Source organism: Elaeis guineensis, chromosome 2, assembly GCF_000442705.2.
Source record: "Elaeis guineensis isolate ETL-2024a chromosome 2, EG11, whole genome shotgun sequence".
NCBI lineage: Eukaryota > Viridiplantae > Streptophyta > Magnoliopsida > Arecales > Arecaceae > Elaeis > Elaeis guineensis.
Window position 1 is genome coordinate 93,184,704 of NC_025994.2, and position 23,490 is coordinate 93,208,193.

Below are 23,490 nucleotides of genomic sequence, written 5' to 3' on the forward strand. Positions count from 1 at the left end.
AATTTCACAAAAAAACCAACATTCTTAGTATCATTCACAGAAAACATTCACAAAGCAAGGAAATCCCATTAAAAAATTTCATCCATCATCATTCGGAAAGGGCTGCCACGTTTATTTGATCCGAGAACAATGGCTAAGTATGACAACTGTGTGAAGAAGAATGAGACCAACTTTCAAAGAGATCGAGAGGGTGCTCTGTTAGGGTAGTAGCGGCAGTAGCGATCGGCAGCATTGAGCAGCAAGTTGACCGTAGGAGGACACTGGAGCAGTGGAGTAGACGGAGGGGAGGAGGTCTATGGAGGAGATCAAGCAATCGAGAAGGCTAGAAGATGGAAGAGGTAAAAGAGGATTTTACTGTCCCATCATTTAATCCAAATGACATTGAATACCCCTGGGGGGGAATAACCAGAGCGAGAATCCCGAATTCTATGGGAGACCATGGAATTTGTATTTTAGAATAAGAGTGTGTTGACTGGAATAGGGATCCTGGGGTGGCCCACCATGGAATAAGAGGTTGTTTGGTTATAATTCCTGGAATAAAGCCTTATTCCATCCGGAATAAGGCAACCAAACACTACCTCAGGGATTAGCTTTGTTCCTGCATATAGATGCTTCCGAACGATAGTGGATGGTAGAGGCAAGGAGGAGGAGATGGAGAAGCAAAGCCTAAATGTGGCCCGAAAGATGGGCTCACAGATCTAGGAGTCATCTCTCTCGACGAGAAATGGCAGGAAAGAAGGCGAAAGAAGAGAGAAAAGGAGAAAAGTAGGGGAGAGATTGGAAGTCCACAGCAAGGGTGGGAGGATAAAAAATATTTATCAAATAAATAAAATTTTTATATAACAATAATATATATATATTTTTAAAAAATATATAATAAATAAAAAATATTATTTTAAAAATGATATATTTGTTAAATAAAAATGTGTGTGGGGTTTACATAATTGTGCACACTAGGCATATACATATGTATGTATGCATCTGTTACTGGTTAGTGGCTGGGAGGGAGTGACCACATACTTATTTTAAAATTATTTTTCTTTGCATATTGGCTTCAATATTAAATAAGTTTCTAAAACTTTCTAAATTTTGCGGTGGTAAACTTTTGGATTTATTAACTTCATGTTGTATTTGTAAGTGGGTTATGAACATATTGTTTGCACTACCATTGAGAGAGTTGGAAATGTGGAAGGAGAAGAAAAAACAGAGATAGAAAGTTTTAAAAATGATCAAAGATAAAAATAATAAAAAATAATTGATTTAAGTAAGAGTTTCATAAAATCAAGATTGTCGGATCTTTATAAGATCCGATAACTTATAATACATGTTATATATAAAATATATATATTTTTAATTATTTTTAAAATATAATAGGATAGATATAATAAACAGATAAATATAATTAAATATAATTTTTAAGAAAATTATATCTACATCGCATTCTATTATGAGCTAGTGTGTAATAATGGTTGGATGCAAGTGAACTGTATGCGAGAGATTAAATCAATAATAGTACTTATTTGATATATTTATTATATAATTAAAAGACGTGGATGGCTATAGTAATGGAAGGCGGCTCTTGTGCGAAGCCCATGATGCACAATGGCATGCGGTGTATCGTGCTATCATGCATCTAGATGCTTCAGATTGCTTCTCAGCCAAAAAATTGATGCAAAAAAAATATCAAGATGGACTTATCTGGGCTAAAACGAGTGTCACAGATCTTATCAAAAAAAAAAAAAAAAAGAGTGTCACGGGTTATTATAATGACCAATCCATCTAAAAAGGTAATGTGTGAAGCAACAAAGATTTCCTGCGAGTATCACGGGAAACCGTTACGCGTTTATTATCCTGTGTGATCTTTCAAATTATATTTAAATAAATCAGTCTGCTCTCTGAGATCTTGTTCGGATGTATAATTCTGAATTTTTTTTTTTAAGTATAATGATATCAAGAGGAAAAAAATATTTAGCTCGAGCATTGCCGCTACCATTCGTGGTATAAAAAATTACAGGATTTGTAAGTATTAGGAGAAGATGTGCTCTATTATATTTGTAAACTACGTATGATTGGAGATAAAATTTTTATAGCTGGATCGATCATATAAAAAATTATGATCAGATATGTTTCGAAAAGATTCATCAAAAAATAGATAGCCACTTGTAAGGATGAGATGCGGCCAGCACTCATCTAGATGCTTATTAAGATATCTGTAAGAAGCTTGCTTTGGCTTTAGCAATATTTGCTTTTGATTCAATACTAAAAGTGGCAACAAGTGATATGTGAAAGTCAGTAATTAAACCGAAGGCAAGCTGATGTACCGTTCCTGTGAAATTAGCTTTTGATCCTTCTGTGAATGCATACATATGCGGTAAGATAACAGCGGCAATAAGTGACATTGGAAGGTCAATAATTAATATGCTATTTTAGTGAAGTTAGGTTTTGATCTATCTTTGAAGTTGTGCATCCTTAACAGAGTAAAAGTGGCTCATATTGGTCCCTGGGCCTGCAACATGCATCCAAAACGCTGAAAAAGAAAAATAGATCACGGGTGGTTGTCTGTTAAAAAGAAAAATAGATCACGGGGTGGTTGTCTGCACCTATAAAAAGGTTTGTCAGAATAGCTATCCTTAAAAGCAAATATCTAATATCTTTTTTTCTTTCTTTTCTGGGCAAACCGCCAAAGAACACAGGGAAAACACCTTGGTCCTTTTTACTGTGGGACAGACGATATGACATGAATCAAGTGGTCCAAAGAACACTTGACACCGGCATGAATCATGTGGTCCAAAGAACACTTGACACCGGCTTCATGCGGCCTCTCGATCTATATAAAGAGATGCTCATTCTCAATTATAATCATCTCGTTTTTTATCACAATCATTGTTGATGGCGAGTTTCTTAGTGCTGCTGCTGTTTCTTATCTTCATTATTTTAATAGAAAATTTGTTGGGAGTTGCAGGAGCTGAGGATCGAGACATGCCTCCATGTTGCCGCAAATGTTGTCCACCCTCGCGCCCGTAATATTGTTGTGTGTTTGCTCCCATTTTCTTTTAATTATCCTATAATATGTAAAATAAAGTTTGATTAAGTGTGATGTGAGGTGATGATTAGTAGATGTAGTTTAGATTATTATAATGTATGTGCTGTTGGCGTTATGTAATCTTAATGTATTGAAAATGGGAGGATTTAAATATCAATCTACGCCCCAGATTTTTTTTTTTTTTTTCATCCGCGCATCGCCTTCCTTCTCTGCTACTTCTCTTCTTGATCTTCTTTCGCAGGTGCAGCAGTGCATTAGCTACCTACAGCCATCCACTAATCCCAAACTCTTAACAGCTAATTTTGATAATATATCTAAATACAATAGTAGTGAAGCCAACTATTCCATCACGGTGCTGCCGCATGCGCCCTTCGCATCGATCTGCCCCATCTTTTTCATTTGGCATAGAACCCAGTTCTTTAGGCGCAGTTTTGTTTGAGTGTAATGTAGGGAATTTCTCCCCTTTTTTCTTTGCAAAAGATAAAAAGAATCTTATTGGATAGTCTAGATACTGCTTGTTCGTCTGTAAAGGGAATGCTGCGAGGCAAACAATTGCCTGTGTTTGACAATATTGACAAGCGATAAAAGATACATCACATAAACTCAAGTGGTCAATATCGTTCTTCGTGTCATATTCTCAATATCAGTCGGTCTCATAAGTGCCAAGTATCATACACCAGGGGTCCAGATAACGTCAGTTGCCCATTTTACAGGTCCTTTCGCTGCTATTATTGTTCACCCATACGAGCGGTTCCTTTTCTCTCAACCACCATCTCATCTATTACTTTGTTCTTGCTTCAAGCCAAATGCAATTGTGGCATGTAATCAAAGTTAATGTTGCATCAATAATTAAAAAATTTTTCAGGTATGCTTCTATACCATATGATTGGGAGGTGCATGACACTTATACCTAAAGAGCCAAACCCCGATCTATTTCAGACCTATTAGTTCACACAATATCGTGTATAAAATAGTGGCTAGAATCTTGGGTTATAGACTCGTATCTCTATTATCAATGCAGATATCTCCTACTCCAATGCCTTTATCCAAGGATGTAGAATTACTGAAAATATCTTGCTAGCTCAAAAAATAATGCATTTATTAAAATATGCTTCTAGGACTAAAAGCTTCACGATGATTAATGTAAACATAATTACTTGACTAGTATATGAATGTATAGTCATCAATATATAATAATTTAATGAATTTTCCATCGAAATACAAGAATCAAACAAATCATAAGATTCATGAATAATTGAATAAATCCTAATCAAATAATTTATGAAGATTTGGCTAAAGAAAAAAAAAACAACAATGATTATGTTTGGAATATTGTTAGATATGATTTTAGATCATCAAGAGTTTTGTTTTTCCTCCTTTTTCATGCATGAATAATCATATTCTCCCTAATAAGATACCTCCTCTCGCAGGTCACAACTTAGCTTCCTCTAAGAATAAGTCTAGATCCTTTATATAAGTCCTACAAATTTTACAAGTGAAAGCAATATATTCTAGCCTCACTTGAAAAGATTAAAAACCCATAAAAAAATAACCATAAAGTTTTTTTCAAGAAAAACAAAGATCGAAAATTTTTCCTCCTCTCAAAGTAGCATAAGATTAGACCCCCAACAAAATGTATGAATTGCAGGATAGAGTTTATTGACAGTTAGAAGTTATAATTAGCCTATTATGTTTAGCAACAAAGAACATTGAAAGTATAAGAAATAGAAAGTCTTGTATTCCAATTTCTTCTCACCTTTGAAAAACTTGAAATGTATTTTCAATCAACAACTTCTTCAAGTCATTCCTCAATAGGCCACCCATCATCATAGCCATCGCAATCGATTGATCCAGATCATGGACCTCCAGAGTCACCGCATTGAAATGGTTGACATAAGTGCGGATCGACTCACCATCCTTCCACTTGATGGTGTGGAGATAGTCAGATTGCTTCTACTAAAGTCGGCTGCTAACAAAGTAGCCGATGAGGGACCAACACAGATCCACAAAGGAGTGGATGGAAGCCAACTTCAAACTCAAATACCACTGTAACACTCAGCCCATTTGGGCCTTGGACCAAGCCCAAAAAGTCCAAATCCCATTAAAAAAAAATAGGACGGAGAAGACTCCCGAAGGGAGTCTTCTTCCTCCTTCCCATCTAAAAAGGTAATGTGTGAAGCAACAAAGATTTCCTGCGAGTATCACGGGGAAACCGTTATGCGTTATTATCCTATGTGATCTTTCAAATTATATTTAAATAAATCAGTCTGCTCTCTGAGATCTTGTTTGGATGTATAATTCTGATTTTTTTTTTAAGTAGAATGATATCAAGAGGAAAAAAATATTTAGCTCGAGCATTGCCGCTACCATTCATGGTATAAAAAATTATAGGATTGGTAAGTATTAGCAGAAGATGTGCTCTATTATATTTGTAAACTACGTATGGTTGGAGATAAAATTTTTATAGCTGGACCGATCATATAAAATATTATGATCAGATATATTTCGAAAAGATTCATCAAAAAATAGATAGCCGCTTGTAAGGATGAGATGCAGCCAGCACTCATCGAGATGCTTATTAAGATATCTGTAAGAAGCTTGCTTTGGCTTTAGCAATATTTGCTTTTGATTCAATACTAAAAGTGGCAACAAGTGATATGTGAAGGTCAGTAATTAAACCAAAGGCAAGCTGATGTACTGTTCCTGTGAAATTAGCTTTTGATGCTGGCTTTAATGCTGGCTCCAGTTGCTGCTTCAACGCTAGCTCTAGCTGCTGCTTTAACACCAGCTCCAGCTGCTACTTTAACACCAGCTCCAGCTGCTGCTTCAATGCAAGCTCGAGCTGCTGCTTCAATACTGGCTAAGGGACCTGATGTACTATCAACATCGGTTCTAGAGCCGGTCCTAGTATTGTCAGCCCCGATAGCACTTCCTACTGTTCCGTCTCAGAAAGGAGCGGCTAGAGAAAGAGCTGTCGTAGCAGCGTCGGTAGTTCCACCAACTGAGGAGGTTTGGGCCGAGGTGGAAGGTGCGACTGAACCCGAGCAATCAGTAGCTATGCTGGTCGCTCCTTCAGCAGGAGTTTTCATGATGGAATCCAATTCAAGTTTCCCCTCACTTTAGAATGTGGGGCTGTCGATAGAAGATTAGAGAAAAGCTCTGATGACTTTGATAGATGATGCTACATTGGAGGGCCACATGGTCCATTTCAACCCTGTAGTGCCCGGAGATGAGTTGGCCTTAGCCAATCCGACATTGGCTAAGTGGCTTATGCAAGCCGCCCTTCTTCCTATCGATCGGGAGAATCAGAGAAGCCAGACGATGGCTGAGATGTTCTCATCCTTCTATCCGATGATACTCGGGGTAAGCTGCAAGCTGCTTTTTCTTTTTTTTTTCTTTTTTCTTTGACTCGATTCATTTTTGATTTGCAGTTGGTCCATGACATGTTCGACTTGGAAGCCGACTACGTAAAGTTCGATGACTTCCATCAGACATAGATGAATAAGGTAGCGACCGTCAATGCTGAGAAGGTGGTTGCCCTCGACCAACTTAAGTCGGCAGCTGAACGGGAGGCCAAGCTTCAACAGGAAGTCTCCTAATTGACTAATGACTTGGAATCTTCTGGAGCCAAGCTTGAGGCAGCTCGTCAAAATATTTTGACTCTTGAGTCATGGGTCAAAAGCAAGAAACACTCCATCTACCGACTTTGACGAGAATGAGATGGTTGCATTGCTGAACTCGATGCCGAATGTGGATGACATCGGGCCAGCCTAGAGAGGTTGGCACTAGCCAAGGAGGAATTGTCTTCTGCACGAGCCAATGTTGAGTTAGCATTAGCCGATGCTAATTTGGCGAAGGTGGAAGCAGAGTCGGCGAGGGAGGCATTGAGTCGGACGATCGAGGACTTCAAGAATTCAAAAAAATTTAGGAAAGAGATCCTCGAAGCAGGTATGCCTCTTATGTATCGGGTATGAAGACGGCCGAGATGCGGTCAGAAAATTATATCCGAACCTCGACTTGAGCAGCATCATCCTTCTAAGATCGAAAAATGGAGCTGCTGAAGAAGACGTAGTGTCGGCTGAAGGAAGGACACTGACAGCACCAGAAGTCATCCAAGTTCCCGAAGTTTCTCTGGAGCAAAGAGATAAAGGCGGTGACTGATGATCGATGTATTTTTATTTTTTTTATAATCAAATACTTGTAATCGAACTTCAGTCTAATTTTATAATCTCTTTGTAATGAATGAACATAATTTTTTGAAGTCAAAACTTTATTTTGCTTGTTTGATTTTGCTTGTCTGCAATGCAAATTGTTTAACTACCGAACATTAATCGATGAACCGAACATTCGATAAGATCTTGTAGAATCATCCGTTAGTCGCATAGTTCTTTTGACATACTTATAAGAATTAAGATAAATGAGAATAAGTCGAATACCCTGGGTCCGACGTTTAGTTTGGTTTGTACGTCAAGTCGTTTGATAATTGGTGACAAACTGAATATCCTTCGATTGGTCATAGCCAAGTCGGTATAATTTTAATTCGATCTTGATCATATTGGCATAATATTTCACTTAGTTAGGACTAAGCCGGCATAATGGTCTTTTGACTATGATCGGCTTCTACAGTGGAAAGTTGAAGTATATTTAATATCGAGATATAGTCGATATTGTGGCTTTTGTAGTAAAAGCCTGTATATGTCAGTTTTTACAGTGAAAAATCAATGTAAATTTTGTGTTGTAGTTGATAGTTCAGCTTTTACAGTATTAGCCAACGTATAGTCGATGGTTGATAGAAATCAACCATTCACTTATTGGTTCAAATCATTGACTGAAACTTGTGATTCTGAAATTATATTTCATTCTGAATAATGTATACATGGGCAACTTTATTGATAATTTATCTTTAAATTGTTGGCATTCCATGTTTGAAGAATAGCTGACCCTTCAAGGGTTTCTAGCCGATATGCACTCGGTCTGAGTGTTTCGGCTATTTTTGTAAGGTCCTTTCCAATTCGAAGATAGCTTTCTTTGATCCAAATATTTCGAGACTTCTGCTTTTCTTAGGATCAAGTCTCCTGATCGGAAGACCTTCAGTTTAACTCTTGGATTATAATACCGGGCTACCCTTTGTCGATATACAGCCATTCGAACTTGAGCTTGCTGTCGGATTTTTAGAAGTAGATCTAAGTCGGTTCTCCGACATTTAGAGTTGCTCAATTTACTGTACTGCTCGACTCTTATCGATGGCAATCCAATCTTGAGCGGGATCATTGCTTCTGTCCCGTAGGTCAAATTAAATGGTGACTCTCCTATCGATATACGAAGAGTTGCTCGGTATGCCCATAAGATCGGATATAGTTCTTCCACCCAGAAGCCTTTAGCTTTATTCAGTCAAGTTTTAAGCCCATGCAGAATAGTTCGATTGGTTATTTCTACCTCTCTGTTTGATTGTGGATAGTCGACTGATGTGAGTTTGTACGTAATATGAAATTTTGCATAGAACTCTTTGAAGTTCTGATTGTCAAATTATCGATCATTATCAGTGATGATGGTGTGAGGCAAATCAAATCTGTATATGCTTGATTTCTAGATGAAGTCTTCCATCTGTTTCTCAGTAATTTGGGCCAGAGGTTCAGCTTCTACCCATTTGGTGAAGCAATCAATAGAGACTACTATAAACTTTCTCTGACCAGATGCTAAAGAAAAATGACCAAGTATATCAATCCCCCATTGTGCGAAGGGCCATGGTGTGATAATTGATATTAGCTAGTTGATCGGTTGGTGTTGTATATTTGCATACTTCTGACATGGCTCATATCTTTGGATAAGCTCAGCTGCATGTTTCTTCATATTGGGTCTATAGTATCTTTGTCGCGGGATTTTTTGAGCTAGTGATTTGCCCCCCAAGTGATTTTCACAAATCCCTTCATGAACTTCTCAAAATGCATAGTCGACATTTGTTGGTCCCAAACACTTTAGTAAGGGAAGAGAGAATAACCTTTTGTAGAGATGGTCATTCATCATGACATACTGAAAGGCCATCCATTAGAGTTGTTTGACTTCTGAGGGATCTATAGGAAGAGTCCCATTAGTCAGGTACTGGACGATCAGATTCATCCAGCTTGGTTCAACAGTGAGTTGTAACACCTTGACTTTGTCAATACTCGACTGTTCTAGACATTCAATGAATGTCCGACCCAGAGAGTTGAAGGAAGTAGTAGCAAGTCAGGAGAGTGTGTTGGCCTGAGCATTTTCAGTTCTTGGAATATGAAAGATCTCAAAATACTTTAGAGTTGATATAAGATCTTTCACCTTCTGAAGATACTTCATCATGATTGGATCTTGGGCTTCAAATTCACCTTTGACCAATCTGACAATCAATTGTGAGTCGGTGAAGACCTTCAGACTGTTGATGTCAAGTTTCTTGAGAAATCTTCAAGCCGGTTAAGAGCACTTTATATTCAATTTGATTATTCGATGCTTTGAAGTTGAATCGAAGGGCATATTTGATAATCATTCCTTCAGAATTTGTAAGAATAAGACCAGCTCCACTTTTCTGTGCATTGGATGCTCCGTCTGTTGAAAAATATGTCCCAAAGTCAATCATCAGCTGTTGATAGTTGTGCTATTAGATGTAATTGTATATGAATTAATAAAATATTTATTTGATAATTTTCATCATAAGTTTGTACATCTTCTATATCGAACTTTTGTATTATGATAAAAGTTCTTAGGACTATTTTAAATCGATAAAGGAGGATTTATCATTTAGTCCTTAAATGAGTTCACAACCAAATGATATGCTATTACTAGGATGATAGATATATCAAGTATAGATCGTTGTGTGCCATATAGGTTGGTTGTCCTCTTAACCAAGGAGCGTGGAGACGCTAGTATGGCATGCAGGTGAAATATAAGAGTATATTTCACTGAACGTGACCAACTTCAGAGTACTCTACTATCAAGAGTCACTCCGAAGGGATATAGGTATAAGTGTCCCTCCGACCTGAGATCACCACGGTGACTTGCAAGCAACTCACTGTGGTTTGGTACCAGACTACCTGAATTTCTAATTCAGGATCGAAAGATTTTTTAGCACAGTCAAGTACTTGTGTAGTCGGTGCATGAGTCAAGATGAAATTGACCACTCCAAAAAATTGAAGAGAATGCTTCGTGTTTCATTTTAGTAAGACCTTGGCCAGGGCAACCTTTTGAGGAGTCACAGGATTTATCAGGTTGAGACACATAATAGATGTACCATTAAAAGTTGACAGTTTAAAAGCTAAGTCATCCTAGCATCAAAGGTCAAAGGGATAAATTATACAGTAATTATATTTAAATAGGTTCTTGAGTATTGCTTTGCATACATTCGGTCTATCCGGACGTCGGGTATCATTGCTAGATGGTTACTCCGATTGGTATAGCAATCAATTTTTGTGCTACTGGCTTAGGTTCGAACCTATGGGGTCATACACATTAGAAGTTTTTCTCCGATCATATGGCTAATCTGAAGAGTTTCAGTCAACGGAGACTCTGATGAAGAGTCCCATTGGACGGGGACTCTTCAGTAGAGTCCCATTGGACGGAGACTCGAGAAAAGAGTCCCACTAGACTTGGACTCTATCATTAATAGAGAATTAATTAATGATTAGATCACTAATTAGCTTAATTTGATTGAGTATTAAAATCTAGATAAAGTTTGATTGAATTTGATTCAATCAAGTCAAATCTGATTAGGTCATGAGATGACCAAATTGGTAAAGGAGAAATGATCCTGATTTGATCGGATCTATGGTTTAATTAATTTATTAATTTAATTAAGTTTAATTAAGATTATATGAGTCTAATTAGATTAGGTTCATCATATTTTATTTGGATCTAATTGGATTGGTTTTGAAAGAAATTAAATTGGTTAAATCCTAGAGTCCCAAATGAATAGGACTCTATCCCTTGCGCCACCTAAATTGTATCATGCTTTTTCTCACCATATAAAATTAGTTTGTATGTGAGAAAATCAAAAGATAATCTTTTTTTTATCACCCATTAAGGATAGAAATTGATTGGTTTTGATTTGAATTCAAATTAGTTTGAACTTCAACCTAAAACCTTATCCATATCCTTCCACACGTTAGCTGCTTTTGAAAGGATCTATTGTGTAAGATAAAAGAAGATATTTCTAATTGATTTTTGTATTTAATTTTTTTTGGTAAGTCCCTCTTTAAGTTAGATAAGGATGAGAAAAGGTTGGAGTCAAATTAAAATTTAAAAGAGTTTGAATTGCAATAAACTCCAGCCCTTATCCTGTTTTATCAGGTTAGTGCGACAACCATAATTAGGCCATAATTTTGTGTGCCAAATGATGGAAACTTTTCACCGTGAGAAATTAGAAAGAAAGAAGGTCGAAAATACTATTTTGGGATGTGAGGATTTGGTGGTTTTCCTTCCTTCTTGGTATGAACAAAAGAGGAGACCATTCTCCTCTTGGGTGAGAGACCTAAAACTGTTCTAATTTTTTGGGTGAGGAAAAAATCAAAGAGAAGAGAGTCTTCATCTAATTTTTCTCTACCATCCAGCATTCTCCTCTGATCCATCTTCGACATCAAAAAAGTTTGAGATGATCAAAGAAAGAGATCAAGTCAGATCTACCATCAGAAGCCGACTACGCGAGCTAGCACTCCCACGAAGGGCTGATCGATCCGAGGGATTTCGTGTGGACCATCCATAGAGGCCGGACGCTTATGCAGTTGCAAGCTATCAGAGAGGATTTTTAGATCTATATTCTCAATCATAGAGTTCGACTATCCATGCTCAGGTATTGGGTTTGGATCTTAGAAGTGGTTGATCAGATCTATTACTAAATGCTATCTTTTGAGTTCACATGCTTGTCATTTTAGATTCAGATTTTTATGCATATAAATTCATGTCATAGATTCATTTATAAAAGTTTTAAGATCAGATCTTATGCATATATTTATAGATTAAATAATTTAATCTAATATTCTTTCACTAAAAATTTTTGAAATGCATGCATGAAACCCTTACGCATCCCAACACCGTCAATATGCAACACCCAAGTCGACATTAGATCAGATTCAAGAGTCATGGTAGTTTTATCCTCTGATTTATTGTCGGGTATTGTATATTCGGCAACGAAGTCGGTCAGAACTTGCACCTTCATGGACAGTCATGGGCGGTACTGTATGTCGAATTCACCAAGCTTTACTATCCACTTTGCCATCCGACCTAATGTATCGGGTCGATGTAAGATCGCTTTCAATGGCTGATCGATCAAGACCACAATCGAGTGTGCCTGAAAGTTTGGACGAAGCTATTGTGATGATATGATCAAAGAGTAGATCATTTTCTCCACTCTAGAATATCTCATTTTGGCATTGTGAAGCACCTTACTAGTGTAATAGATCGATCTTTGGATTTGATTTTCATCTTCTTGGACGAGCACCGAACTGATCGCTTCTGCTGAAAAATCACCAAATAGAGATACAACATTTCTTCGACCTTTAGTTTTGTGAATAGAGGTGGAGAGGATAGATACTTTTTCAAGTCTTTGAAAGATCATCGGCATTCATCGAACCATGAGAAGTCTTTTGTCTGTCGCAAAGTCTTGAAAAATGATAAGCATCTTTCAACCGATCTAGAAATGAATTAGCTGAGTGCAGCAATTCTTCCATTAAGTTACTGTATCTCTTTTTTTGAGCTCAGATGCTTCATGTTAATGATAGCTTTTATTTTCTCAAAATTGACCTCGATTCCTCATTGTGACATAAGAAATCTGAGGAATTTTCTGAAAGTTATCCCGAATGCACACTTAGTCAGGTTCAACTTCATCTGATGTTGTCGAAGTATGCTAAAGGCTTCTTCCAAGTCTGGATCATGCTCTGAAGTTTGAGGGCTCTTCATCAGCATGGCATCCACATACACTTCCATATTCCATCCAATCTGTCTTAAAGATCTTATTGACAAGCCATTTGTAGGTGGCTCTGATATTTTTCAAATCGAAAGGCATCACTTTATAGTAGTATATGCCTTTGTCGGTTATGAAGATTGTGTACTCTTCATCTTCAGGCGCCATTCGAATTTGATTATATTTAGAGAATGCATGCATGAAGCTTAGCAATTGATGGCCTGAAGTTGCATCAACCAGTTGGTCGATCTTCGATAGTGAAAAGCTTTTCTTTGGACAAACTTCATTCAAATCTGTATAGTCGATGTAAATTCTCTATTTTTCATTGGCCTTCCTCACCATTACTATATTAGCAAGCCAATCAAAATAAGTTGCTTCTCTGATGAAACCTGCCATGAGGAGCTTATCAACCTCTTCGTCGATGACCTCCTTTCTTTCGGAGGCAAAAGGTTGTTTCTTCTATCTCACTAGCTTGATATTTAGATTGATGTTGAGTCGATGAGTTATTATTTCTAGAAGAATGCCTGGCATATCAGTAGCCGATCAAGCAAAAATATCGACGTTTGCTTTTAGTAGATTTATTAATTGCTATTGCTCCGGATTAGATGGCTGCGATCCAATTTGGACTGTCTTCTCAAGGTCTTTTTCTTTTAATGGGATCGAAACCAGTTGTTAAGCTGGTTCACCCCTCTTCTGATTCTCTCTTTGGTGTAATTTGTCGACGGACAGAGAATCTTCAGGTTTATTACTGTGTGGAGACTAAGAAACAATATCGGGCTAGGTGTTGGTCTCCACGTATTTCTCCGACTCCATTCTTTATCGAAAATCGAACTAATAAATGATATGTCGAAACCACTGCTCTTAATGCATTAAGGCTAGGTCATCCAAGTATGGCATTATAGGTCGAAGGAACTCGAACAACCTTCAATGTCACAATAACAGTGCTTTGTAGTGGCTCGGTTCCTACGACTAAGGGGAGAGAGATTTTTCCTTCCATAGTAACAGCGTTCCTAGTGAAACCGACCAATGATGTTGAGATTTTTTTGAGTCGATCAGTCGGTAGTTGCATTCGAGAGAAAATCGAGTAAAAAAGAACATCAGTCAAATTTTTATTATCTATAAAGATTCTCTTTACATCATAATTTACTATTGTTGTCGAAATAATAACAGCATCATCATGGAGTGTTTGAATTTCTCAAACATCCTCTTTCGAAAAAGTTATTACATCATCGAGTCATCATCTCTTCGCCGACTCTTCTTCGAAAGTTGCCCCCCAATTCGGTCCTCCAGACATCATGTTGATCACCCCTACAGTCGATTGATTATTGATAGCTTCTTCAACTTGTGGCTGAGGTCGTCGATCGGCAGGAGGTTGAGTCGGCTGATCTCTTTGATACTTGTCGAGATGGTCTCGTCGGATCAGGACCTCTATCTCATCTCTGAGCTGGATACATTGTTTGGTATCATGACCGTGATCATGATGGAATCGATAATATCTCCTTTGATCATGATTCCTCGATGATGCTTTCATTGGTAGGGGGTGCCGTAGGTACTCTACTCTTTTGATTTTCATGAGAATCTGCACATGAAAAGCAGAGAGGAGTATAGGAGTCATACCTGTCGTAGTTTGACTTCAGACTTCATCGTTGGGGTAAAGCTCACTTATTGGAAGGTGGTCGACTTGATTCAATTGGAGCTCTACTTTTTTTGCTGCTTTTTCCTCTGACTCTTGCCTTCCATTTGACATCGGTCAAAAGCAGCCTCGTCCGTGCGGATGTACTTATACGTGTATTTGAGAAGTTTAGCATAGGTCTGAAGGAGAGTTTTATCCAAGGAATATGAGAATCTAGATCCCCTCATATCTCTTTTCATGGCCGATACAGCCATGTCTTTATTGAGATCTCTGACCTCAAGTATGGCCGTATTGAAACGGGCCATAAAATCTCTCAATGTTTCAGTCTCTTTTTCCTTGATTGAGAAGAGACTGTCAGATATTTGTGACGGCCTTCGGCTAGTGCTGAAGTGGGCCACGAAAGAATGATCGAGCTGCTTGAAAGAATCGATATTTTTCAACTGAAGTCCATTGTACCAGGCCCGAGCAGCTTTCTGAAGAGTTGTCAGGAAGCTAATGTATAAGAGGGCGTCGGTTGCCTCCTGGATTATCACGAGAGCTTTATAGCTCTCGAAGTGGATGATAGGGTCAGTGGAGCCGTCGTATGGCTCCACTTGCATCATCTTGAACTGAGATGGGATTGGCTCATCCAAGATGTGTCGAAAGAGAGGCTGGGTGGTGTGAAAGTCATAGTCACTGAAGGACTTCTGACCTTCTATCTGAAGTCAGATAAGTCGGCGGTCAATCTTCTGGAACTTGCGTTCATAATCATCCAACTGCTATTGTTGAAAACTCCAGGCGTAGAACCTCCTGACAAGCTTGAAGGAGACACAAAAGGCATCCACGCCCGTTTTCCTTTCCTATCACTATGGAGGTGAGAAGGAGAGGGGAAACACTGTGAGTGGTGGGTGGCTTGGTGAGAGCGTCGAGAGTGCGGTCGTCCATCTCGATGGAGTATCGAGACGGCCGCTCTGGAGAGGAAGAAGGTGATCGCCGTAGGAGACGGCGACTGTGCCCATCGGTTGCTCCACCGACGGCTGTCGCTGCCACTGGATTTGCTATTGTTGGAGGCTTTTAACCGCCTCCGTCAACATATTCATCTGCTGCACAAATACAGTGATCTGGGCATCTGTGGTGATCATGGGACACGAAGAACTGAGCTCTGCTACCGGAGGTGGGGGAGGAGCATTTTTTTGGTGGGAAGAGTGCCTTGCCGAGCTGGTTGAATGTTGGGCTCTAATTTTCAGCATGGTTGACTGACGATCAATTGCAGATTTTTACCCCCCTTCTTGGCACACCAATCTGTTGCGACCAACTCCCTTGTTGCCTGTCTCCAGTGATGAGCATCTGCAAAACAACATCCTCACAGATCGGAGTGGTGTGCGATAGGGATCCTCCGATGCTTAAGTCAGAGAATGAATTGATGAACAATAGAATGTTGAAAGTAGCAGAGCTCTGATTTAAATCTGTCTTATCGGTCTTGTTCTCTTATCTCCTTTTTATAGATGATTTTGATGTAACCATCGAGCATGTTGTCCTACTTTTTATAGTGCTAAATTATCGAACCATAATTATGAAGTTAATGAGTCATTAATTCTCACTTATTGCTATGACACATAGTCGATAACTATTCATAATGGTTACAATATGTTGAGTAGATTGGCCGACTATATATCGGTAATATTGATATATCGTTTGAATGTCCAAGTGACCGCCAGAGAACATAAGGAAAACAGCCAAGGTCCTCTTTACCATGGGACAGAAGATATGCCATTATACATGGCTTAAATTAGCTTTTTGAAAATTATCAATAAATAAGGCGAACATCTATCGTGGACCTGCAGGCGTCCAATTAAATGTCTTATAAAACTACATCAAATTTTTTCCTCCTAGAGAACAAGGATATCATTATTTGGTTTCTTCCTTCTTCTGGGCCGGGGGAGAAGGTGGGAGGAAGTGAGTGGTGTGGTATGAGAAAATAAAAAATATAATATTTACAAAATATATTATTTAAAAAAAAAATAATTATAGATCTATTGAATAAAGAACTCATTATTGAAATTTTGAAGAATCATATGGATCATATGGGATATAGCTCATTTGATGATATATACTAGACACTATGCATAAAATTATTATATTAGATTTTATAATAAATTCAGTTTATTTTATTTTTTATGGTGATCAGCTGTTTACCATGTGATATATAGATGACTAAGGAATGGACATAAAATTTCGTCTATTCATAAAGCAAAATTTCACATTAAAAATTTGATTATAAGGTGTCATTAGTATTGTGATGCACGGAAAGTTGTGCATTAATATAATAATATATTTGCTACCATGATTCACATTGATAATTATTTTATAATCAAGTATGTAGTATATATATCCTAGGAGCAATTAAGTTTTAAATATGGATGCATACCAGTTTTTCAATAATCAGATCCAAAAAATTTTTATTAAAAAAATTTAAAATATTTTAATAATTAAAAAATAAAGATGCTTATGTTAGGTTAGGCCAAGTGAGAGAATATTGTAATTTATCTGATTAAGTTTCATTCGGATGTGGCCCACGTGAACATGCTTCAGAATTTATTTTAGTTGGTTTAATTAATCTAGTCTCTGACTAAAGATAAGTCTTTAATAAAATGATAAGAATATATTTGGTGATTATTGTGATAAAATTAACCTATGCACAGCTATCCTGGATAATATCTATCTTCTAATCTTTACGATTGATTCAGATACTGCCTCTAATGGGTGAGACATGTTATAAAATGATATCCCTTAATTACTCGAGAGCTTACGAGGTCATTCTTATTAAAAATTCTTAGAGTTGGGATTGAAAAATTAAGATGCTGCTTGACGATAGCAATAGACACATCTGGCTTAGTTCTTTTTGTAATTGCAGATTGATTCAACAGACTGATGGGGGAAATCCTAAATTCGATACACTGATATGAGAGATCCTAAATGGCATCAATAACTGGTCTTCATGTAAGTTCAATCACCCCATAAAATTCCAATAAAAGGGAGAAGGTTTTAAGTATGGAGATCCCAAATGAAGATGGCGGAATCTATACGCTAAACTCTTATTTGTATGCATTCAAAATAATGATCAATGCATGTTTGCGCGGTTTTAATCTTGTGGATTGAGTGACCGAGCAATATTCTAGACAATCCCGGCAACATTAATTCAGCACCATGTTTTAAGCCTTCAAGAAGTGGAAATTTGGTTAGCTGCCCTTCCATCCGAAATTGGACTGACATCATCAACCACATAGCTATCATTTGAAGACTGGGCACCTTCGACAACTATACCTGGTTCGGTAGGGCATGTGGCTAGAGGACAATGATCATCAACCGCCAATCCCCACCAGCTGATCCATATATATTTTGAACCTGAAGGATACTTGCTAGAACAGCCACGAAAGCAGCTCCAATGTCAAGCGCCGAAGATAAAACGTAGTTATACCTAGCCCACCATCCTTTGTACTTCTTAAAAACAACGTAGTTGAAAATTGTGCCAACTACGATCCACGGCCAGATGTTAACTGCAGAAGCAGGAGGCATTACGGCACCAACGAAAAATATGACCGGCATATGGATGAGCTGAATCCACTTCTTTTTCGGATACATTTGTGATAGGATCCACACCGGCACTGGTGCAAGTAATCCAATAATGAAGAAGACAAAAATCATAGATATGTGCCTGAAGGATAGAATAATTTTTGTGGTCCGACAAGTCCCCATGTGACTCCGACGGTGAAAGCTATGTGTTCACCAGGGCACGTCCATGGGCTTCCTTCGGGTAGTCTTTCTCGATCACATATTGTAACAGCCCGGGTATTTGGGCCTGTAGCTCAGACGGCCCAACAACAAAAAAAAAATTACAGAGGAGGAGGAAGACTCCTAACCGGAGTCTTCTTCCTCTCCGTTTCCGACGAAATCGGAGTGATAGAGTCCGGCACGGGTTAAGAAAACTCCTCTATAAAACCCCTTCTCCTCCCTTTAGGTCTTTATCATGGAATTTTGAGAGATTATTAAGAGTTTAGAGGGATTTTTCCAAGATTTTTTTCTGTGAGTTCTTTGAACAGGAAGAAAGGATTGCCGGAGTTCTTCTCGGCTACCGGAGCTCGAGGTAAGCCCCTCCCCTTCTTTCCTCTCCCTCTTCCCTTTCTCCCCTGGTCTAAAGCCTCGCCGCCGGCCACTGACTTTGCCGAAATCAGTCGCAAAAGAAATCCCTGTTTCTGAATTTTCCCTTGATTTTGCCGGCAGAACCTTGCCGCCGGCCGTCCATTGCCCACCGCGCTCCACCTGCTGCCGGACCTCCGACGAAGCCACCGCCTTCGCGGAGTCGAGCCTCTAAACCCTTTCCAGTCTTCCCCTATTTCGGTCAAAAACAAGCCGTGGGAAGGAAAGAAAGGAAGAAGAAGAAGAAAAGAAAAGAAAAAGGAAAAAGAAGAAAAGAAAAAGGAAAAAAGAAAAAGAAAAAGAAAAGAAAAAGGAAAAGAAAAAGAAAAGAAAAAAAAAAGAGAAAGAGAAAATAAAAATAAAATAAAATAAAAATAAGAAGAAGAGAAAAATTTTCTCTCCTTTCTCTTCCTTTTTCTCTCTCCTCTCTCTATCTTCTCTCTCTATATTTTCTCTCTCTAGATTTTTCTCTCTCTTTATGGATTTTGTCTCTCTAGGATCTTTTCTTCCTCTCTGATTGCATCATGAACCCTAGGATAAACTTGAAGACGAAAATAAGATCATCTGAGATTGCTCCAAAATTCGTGCGGTAGATCTGATCCCAGTCCGATTCTATTCCAAATTGTAACATTTGATTCATATTGAGTCATCCTGATAGGACCTCTGATGATCTTGACCATGATTGCCTCATCGAAAGGATACGAAGGTTTCTCTCTCCATTTTCTCTCTCTACTTTCTCTCTCTATAATTTTCTCTCTCTTCATGGATTTTTTCTCTCTAGAAGTCTTATGGATCAGTGGAGGATCTTGATACATAGACAAGTCCTAATTTTGGTTAATCCTAAGAGAGGTCCTCGATCTGTGTTATTAGGATCGATTATCAGTAATTTTCTCCATATATGATTTTTATATTGATCAGGGTCATGAAGAGATGATTGTCTGCATATGATATCGAGTGAATATTTTGTTAAAAAAATTCATAAATCAAAGAAGAATATTGATTTCTGTGCTTGGATCAGTCACCGATAAAGGTAAGAATCCCTGTACATGATCACAATTATATATATGTTATTTTACTGTTAGTCTTGCATCGTTGGTTTTGCATCATCGGATTTGAGATCGATGAATTTATTATACCTGAGATACTGTTATTTGATTTTGAGCATGAGTATGTTATGTCAATATATATGTATCAGAGATTGATGGCAAATAGATATAACATATCTGAGTTGATCATAATGCAAGTCGGAATTGATTTGATGAAATCAATACATAATGATTAAATGAAAAGAAAGAGATATATGGTATGGACTAGCCTTGTCATGTAGAACAGCCCGCCAGGAGCTTATGCCTGGGACAGCCCCCACTGGCTTACAGGTGGATCAGCCGGCAGGAGCTCATGCCTGGGACAGCTCTCACGGGCTTTGGTACGTGGGACAGCCGGCCAGGAGCTTATCCTGGGACAGTCTTGAAAGACTTTTTAAGTGGATTCGATCCGGATGGTGACTGAGGTATAGACTTGGATAGTCCAGAGCCAGAAAGAAAATGTTAAGAATCATGTGATTATGAAAGGAGAAATGAAAGATAAGACATGAAATAATTGTTGAATTAAAAGGGTTTCACCTGTTAACATATGATGATGCATCTATTTTAATAAGACAGAAGATTTATGGATGTTTGCATTATTCTGGATATTGAACATGAGATTTTATATTTTATTATTTATCCTTATTTTCATATTATATTACTATATCAGTGTGATATGGGAATTCTTACTGGGCTATAAGGCTCACAACTCTTCATCTTTCTTTTTCTTCTCAGAGTTACAAGATGTCCATGGTTGGCTATAGTATAGATTTGTGAGTGAGCGGATGCATAAATAAAGTACCGTTGATACCTGGTCAGAGGATTGAAGGAATGTTAATTGTAATTATACAAGTTTTATGAATTATTATTGAAATTAAATATTATGGTTGATAAGGTTGTAATGATTTAATTTGGCCTTGCATATTCTTTAAGGCTTGCTCTAAGGAGTGTGCGGCCATCACGTATTCGATCCGGGTATTAGGTTCGGGGCGTGACACATATATGCGGAATCGAGCTAAAAATCCACCATCCTGTCCCAAAGTTAGCAGCCATTGACAATGCTGTGCCGATAATCTATTTAGAAATTAGATAATTGGTACGTAAGATCGTATATTAGAAATTAAGTATTTCTTCGATCATTACCTTTTTCTCCATTTGTGGTGTTTCTCCATTAATTGAGTGGATATATCATCATGCAGAGCCATGGTTTAGTACAATTTACCTGAATGAGGAACATCGATTTTGGAGGAATCTTCATGTACTGGCCTAGTTTGAAAGAAGAAATTGCATCGGTAGCTGTGCTTACGGCAAGCGTGCCATAAATCTTAAATGCCATGTTTGCAATTGGCTTGCCTGGACTAAGATATCCACTGAGCATTTCGGAAAATACATGAACCGGCATGCTCTACATCAAAGCTCAAACAAGTTTAAAAGGATGTACATAATGGCTCTCTTTAACAAAGAATTAATATGTGAATTAATAAATCCTCCTATATAAACAAAGTTTTGGGAAAATTGTGATATGCTGATTGATCTTGATTTACGGTTAAACCAAAGTTCACCATGTCACATGATTAACTACGGCATAATATTTCAATCTGAAAGGAAAGTGATGAATCCATCTTACCGTATTTGTAGTAGCGGTGAGAACAGCATTTGGAAATAGTAGAATGGTAATCATAGCAAATACAATCAAAAATCCCCAGGAAGAAAGTTGGACTTGTTCATTGAATGCTTGACAAGTTAATATTGCTAAACCGGCCATTGAAAACAAGACCAAATAAAACCACCATTGAGGAATAGATTCATAATTTTGTTTCATTAGTCTAGAGTGAATGTCTTCTCTTTTCCTTCGTATGCCTTCTTAACTTGGTTCCACATTGATCTAGCCAGGCACAAAGATGCAATTAGTCATCACAAATTAAAAAGATGGAAACATATCCTAAAACCTTTTAGCCTGAGCCTGCAAAATGTAGGATCATGAGATGGGAAATAGATAATAAATGAGTTCGCAATATACAATGAAATTGGTTGTTTGGTTATAATTCCTGGAATAAAGCCTTATTCCATCCGAAATAAGGCGACCAAACACTACCTCAGGGGATTAGCTTTGTCCCTGCATATAGATGCTTCCGAACGGTAGTGGATGGTAGAATCAAGGAGGAGGAGATGGAGAAGCAAAGCCCAAATGTGGCCCGAAAGATGGGCTCATAGATCTAGGAGTCATCTCTCTCGACGAGAAATGGCAGGAAAGAAGGTGAAAGAACAGAGAAAAGGAGAAAAGCAGGGGAGAGATTGGAAGTCCACAGCAAGGGTGGGAGGATAAAAAATTTTATCAAATAAATAAAAATTTTATATAATAATAAAATATAATATTTTTAAAAAATATATAATAAATAAAAAATATTATTTTAAAAATGATATATTTGTTAAATAAAAATGCGTGTGGGGTTTACATAATTGTGCACACTAGGCATATACATATGTATGTATGCATCTGTTATTGGTTAGTGGCTGGGAGGGAGTGACCATATACTTATTTTAAAATTATTTTTCTTTGCATATTGGCTTCAATATTAAATAAGTTTCTAAAACTTTCTAAATTTTGTGGTGGTAAACTTTTGGATTTATTAACTTCGTGTTGTATTTCTAAGTGGGTTATGAACATATTGTTTGCACTACCATTGAGAGAGTTGGAAATGTGGAAGGAGAAGAAAAAAGAGAGATAAAAAGATTTAAAAATGATCAAAGATAAAAATAATAAAAAATAATTGATTGAAGTAAGAGTTTCATAAAATCAAGATTGTCGGATCTTTATAAGATCCGATAACTTATAATACATGTTATATATAAAATATATATATTTTTAATTATTTTTAAAATATAATAGGATAGATATAATAAATAGATAAATATAATTAAATATAATTTTTAAGAAAATTATATCTACATCGCATTCTATTATGAGCTAGTGTGTAATAATGGTTGGATGCAAGTGAACTGTATGCGAGAGATTAAATCAATAATAGTACTTATTTGATATATTTATTATATAATTAAAAGACGTGGATGGCTATAGTAATGGAAGGCGGCTCCTGTGCGAAGCCCATGATGCACAATGGCATGCGGTGTATCGTGCTATCATGCATCTAGATGCTTCAGATTGCTTCTCAGCCAAAAAATTGATGCAAAAAAAATATCAAGATGGACTTATCTGGGCTAAAACGAGTGTCACATCTTATCAAAAAAAAAAAAAAAGAGTGTCACGGGTTATTATAATGACCAATCCATCTAAAAAGGTAATGTGTGAAGCAACAAAGATTTCCTGCGAGTATCACGGGAAACCGTTACGCGTTTATTATCCTGTGTGATCTTTCAAATTATATTTAAATAAATCAGTCTTCTCTCTGAGATCTTGTTCGGATGTATAATTCTGAATTTTTTTTTTTTAAGTAGAATGATATCAAGAGGAAAAAAATATTTAGCTCGAGCATTGCCGCTACCATTAGTGGTATAAAAAATTACAGGATTTGTAAGTATTAGGAGAAGATGTGCTCTATTATATTTGTAAACTACGTATGATTGGAGATAAAATTTTTATAGCTGGATCGATCATATAAAAAATTATGAT

General features: G+C 37.4%; 1 protein-coding gene across 1 annotated transcript; it reads right to left on the reverse strand.

Moving 5' to 3' along the window:
• Positions 1–17,922: 17,922 nt before the first annotated feature.
• On the reverse strand, positions 17,923–21,624 carry LOC140855315 (oligopeptide transporter 5-like). Its single transcript, XM_073251190.1, has 4 exons — positions 21,487–21,624; positions 21,082–21,264; positions 18,801–18,945; positions 17,923–18,242 (listed from the first exon to the last, which is right to left on the reverse strand). Exons 1-4 carry the CDS (start codon positions 21,622–21,624, stop codon positions 17,923–17,925), a joined length of 786 nt encoding a protein of 261 aa, XP_073107291.1.
• Between the last annotated feature and the right edge of the window lie 1,866 nt (positions 21,625–23,490).